Genomic DNA, 3,775 nt, shown 5'->3' on the forward strand with positions numbered 1-3,775 from the left:
GACCAGTGCTGCCGGCAGCCCAGACGCCGGCGGCAGCGCTCCGGGGCGAGGGAGGAAAGGATGGTTGCAATGGGTGCGGAAGAAAAGGGGTGGAGGGGCTCGGGCGTAGCTTTGACACGCAAGAAAGTTCTGGAGGTCACAAACACGCGGGGATAATCAAGGAGTCACTTAGGGAACTTTCCGGCACGCGGGCCGAGCGCTGCTGCAGCACAGGAAGCCCCGCCACGTGGTGAACTTAATGGAAGCTGACACGTGCGACAGCTTCTAGTCCGTTACTGAGCCACGCAACCCGCGCATTTGGCCTTATGCATTTTTGTTTTCCCAAGTAATTGTAGACCAAACGTCCATTGCCTACCTGCCCTGGTTCGTTCTCTATTTTAAACTTCATTGCCTTTATTTTTGGAAAGAACTCCCAAATCTCGTGTGTTTGTTTTTTTAGCAGTTACTTTGCCCAAGAAGCATAAAAAGAAAAAAGAATCCAAGTCATTACCAGAAGAAGATGTTGCAGTGAGTAGGAATATGTCTCACTTTGTTTTGACTAAAAGCAAAACTTAGGTAATAAATGAAACTATTTTCAGAGGTTTTGAAGGAATGGGTTAGAATTGGGTGGTCGTTGTACAAGACCCCAGCCAACCTAAATCTCTCCCATCACATATAATTCTCTAAGTGGTGTTGGCCACACCAACTGCTTTCCCTGAAATTTTCTTTCTTATTCCACCTGCAGACCCACTATCCCTCTTTCTCTTTAAATACCTGTATCCTTCTGAGGTCCTGGCTTATTTCTTTTTCCCTTGTGGGTCCTGTTGAAGGGGCATAGGTTTTGGCGTTAATGGAGTTGTGTGGAATCCGGTGGGAAGTCTAATAGTGTGTGTTTCTGTCCTTGGAAGGAAATCCAACACGTTGGAGAATTTCTTATCAAACCTGAATCCAAAGTGGCTCAGTTGGACACATCTCAGTGGCCTCTGTTGCTAAAGGTACGTGGCTAAGATTGTGCATGAGGTCAGTGCCTGGCTTTTACATTATTTCTAAAGGTTAAACAGTTTGTTAAGAGTGCTTAATGCTAGCTAGCATCCTTCACTTAGGAAGTGCAAGTGGTGTTCCTCAAAGTCTGAGATGAAGGACCAGGTGTGTTTTTTTTTTCTCCATTTCCAGTGCACCCGGCCCAGTCATAGAATACAGTTAAAATGTCAAAACAACATTAAATTGCTATCACAGTTTACGAGCAATTAGTTCTTGGTTTCTGTACTTCACTTGACCGACTGGTACCAGTTTGTGAGCCACACATGGAGTAGGTCTACTTTAGTGCTTGAGAAGCATGGGCAGTGTGTGACCTTGGGCCAGTCATTTAACTTCTCTGAGGCTGTTTGCTTATAATACCTTTTAGTAAGTCAAGCCAGTGGTAATCCATGAAACATGTCTAGCCATAGTGCCTGGTGTGTAACATATCCTCTAGAAATGATTATTATATTGGGTTTTTAACACATTGCGTACCGCATAGAAATCTCTAAGACATATGCCAGGGACAAGTTTTTGGGCAAACTGCACGTTATTTAAATCATCATAATGGATTTTAGGTGTTGTTTTTCTTTCTTTTTTTTAAAATATATTTTATTGATTTTTTACAGAGAGGTAGGGAGAGAGATAGAGAGTTAGAAACATCGATGAGAGAGAAATATCGATCAGCTGATTTTTATTTACAAAAACAAACCAAGTTCCTAGTACTTTTTTAGCGTATGGTACTGCGTAAAATATTTTCCTCTATGAAGAGGGATCAAACAAAATTTACATAAGTATCTAGATTTGCTCCTTTTCCATGGGCGTGAAAAACGAGAACACCCGTGAGTGGTCCTTAACAGATGGAGCGCGAAACACAAGAAAACTCCCGAGTGGTATGAAATGTGTTAATAAGGCAGTTTATTAATGAGTTGAGTTGCAAGTTTCCTAAAGGACTGACTAGCTCTGAGATTGGGCTCCCAAGAACACCCCTTGACAAAGTGTTTTAATAAAACATATTTGGGAAAGGAATGAGCTTTGTTTATATAATTCAACACAGTTGAGTTTCTACACAGCCAGATGTGCCTGCCATTTGGATAGCATCTGCTTTCCTATTGCAGGCCCTGGGAATATGCCAGTGAACCTGGTAGGCAATGTCCCTACTGTCGTGGAACTTAAAATCTAGGGGTGGGTGATAGTTAAAATAATTTCTATTTGTGATAAACACCATAACAAAACTAAACTGGGGGCGGGTGATATGAAAGGTGGGCTTCAAGTGAGGTGAGTGCTTTCAGACCAGTGATTGTGCCTCAGAAAGGAGAGTAACAAGGAACAGACATGAGACAAACAGAGAGAGGAGCATTTGGAGGAAGAATAAGCAAGCCGTGTTGGAGAAACATGGCTACCAGTCCTCGACTTGGCTATGTTTTGTCCCTGAGAAACAGTCTGTCACAGCAGATAACGAAAATACAGGAGCAAACTCAAGTTTGTGAACTTGAAGGGTAACCATATCACAATTGGGTGGGTGCTCATTTCTTGTTTTACACGTATCAATAGTTTTGTATCGTTGCTTTCTAGAATTTTGATAAGCTAAATATAAGGACGACACACTATACGCCTCTTCCTTGTGGTTCAAATCCTCTGAAGCGGGAGATTGGTGATTATATCAGGTAAGTGTGTTTGGAGCGAGCACGGTTCTAACTTCTGTTCTTCTCAAAATGACACCTTTTAGCATCAGTTATTTAAGGAGGTAGTGGCATCTTAGAATGGCATTGTCCTCAATCTCATCGCCTGTACCCATGGTGGATTCTCTTTTACTCTTCAGATTCCGTTTTGATTAGGGGACCAGAACCAATGCCCAGTAATTTCTTTTCCATTCTAGGACAGGGTTCATTAATCTTGACAAGCCCTCTAACCCCTCTTCCCACGAGGTGGTAGCCTGGATCCGACGAATACTTCGGGTGGAGAAGACAGGACACAGTGGTACTTTGGATCCCAAGGTGACCGGCTGTTTAATCGTGTGCATAGAACGAGCCACTCGCTTGGTAAAATCGCAACAGAGTGCAGGTATGTAATTTGCCATTGGAAGGTTTTCTGTTTCCTTTCCCTTCCACATTTTGGCTCTTGAAATCGATTTCTTCATTAGTTAAAAAAAAATATCCTAGTTTTCTGTGTACCGTTTGCCTTTTCTTGGAGTGCTGGGTTACTAGGCGTGTGTACATTGAGCCAACCATGTCTGTTCCTAGCACTGAGGCAGACCTGTGTTCGAGTCCAGCTCAGCTTATCACTCCAGACTCCTCTGACGTGATATTGCTGCTTCTGTCTAAAGTGCCCTTCTTACCCTAGCCAGTTTGGCTCAGTGGATAGAGTGTCAGCTTGTGGGACCGAAGGGTCCCAGGTTTGATTCCGGTCAAGGGCACATAACTCTTGTTGCAGGCTCCTCCTGGGCCCGGGCCCCTGATAGGGGCAAGTGCAGGAGGCAACCAATCAATGCATTTCTCTCATAATGATATTTCTCTTTTCCTCTCTCTTCCACTCTCTCTAAAAATCAATGGAAAAATATCCTCGGCTTAAAAAAAAATAAAATAAAGTGCCCTTCCCGCATTTTCTTTTCTTTTTTTTTTATTGATTTTTTTTTTTTTACAGAGAGGAAGGGAGAGGGATAGAGAGTTAGAAACACCGATGAGAGAGAAACATCAATCAGCTGCCTCCTGCACACTCCCTACTGGGCATGTGCCCGCAACTAAGGTACATGCCCTTGACCGGAATCGAACCTGGGACC

The 3,775-nt window shown here is 43.3% G+C and overlaps 1 protein-coding gene across 2 annotated transcripts in view; it reads left to right on the forward strand.

Annotated features, from left to right (window-relative positions):
* The window catches only part of DKC1 (dyskeratosis congenita 1, dyskerin), a 14,321-nt gene that overhangs the window by 421 nt on the left and 10,125 nt on the right, over window positions 1-3,775 (forward strand). The window contains exons 2-5 of one of the 2 annotated variants that reach the window (XM_006773686.2): window positions 440-507; window positions 888-974; window positions 2,572-2,663; window positions 2,876-3,060. In XM_006773686.2, coding sequence (XP_006773749.1) covers window positions 440-507; window positions 888-974; window positions 2,572-2,663; window positions 2,876-3,060 — 432 coding nt within the window. The remainder of the gene's footprint in view (window positions 1-439; window positions 508-887; window positions 975-2,571; window positions 2,664-2,875; window positions 3,061-3,775) is intronic. The other variant, XM_015570454.1, reaches the window with a different exon arrangement.

The sequence above is a fragment of the Myotis davidii genome, unplaced genomic scaffold, assembly GCF_000327345.1.
Source record: "Myotis davidii unplaced genomic scaffold, ASM32734v1 scaffold546, whole genome shotgun sequence".
Lineage (NCBI taxonomy): Eukaryota > Metazoa > Chordata > Mammalia > Chiroptera > Vespertilionidae > Myotis > Myotis davidii.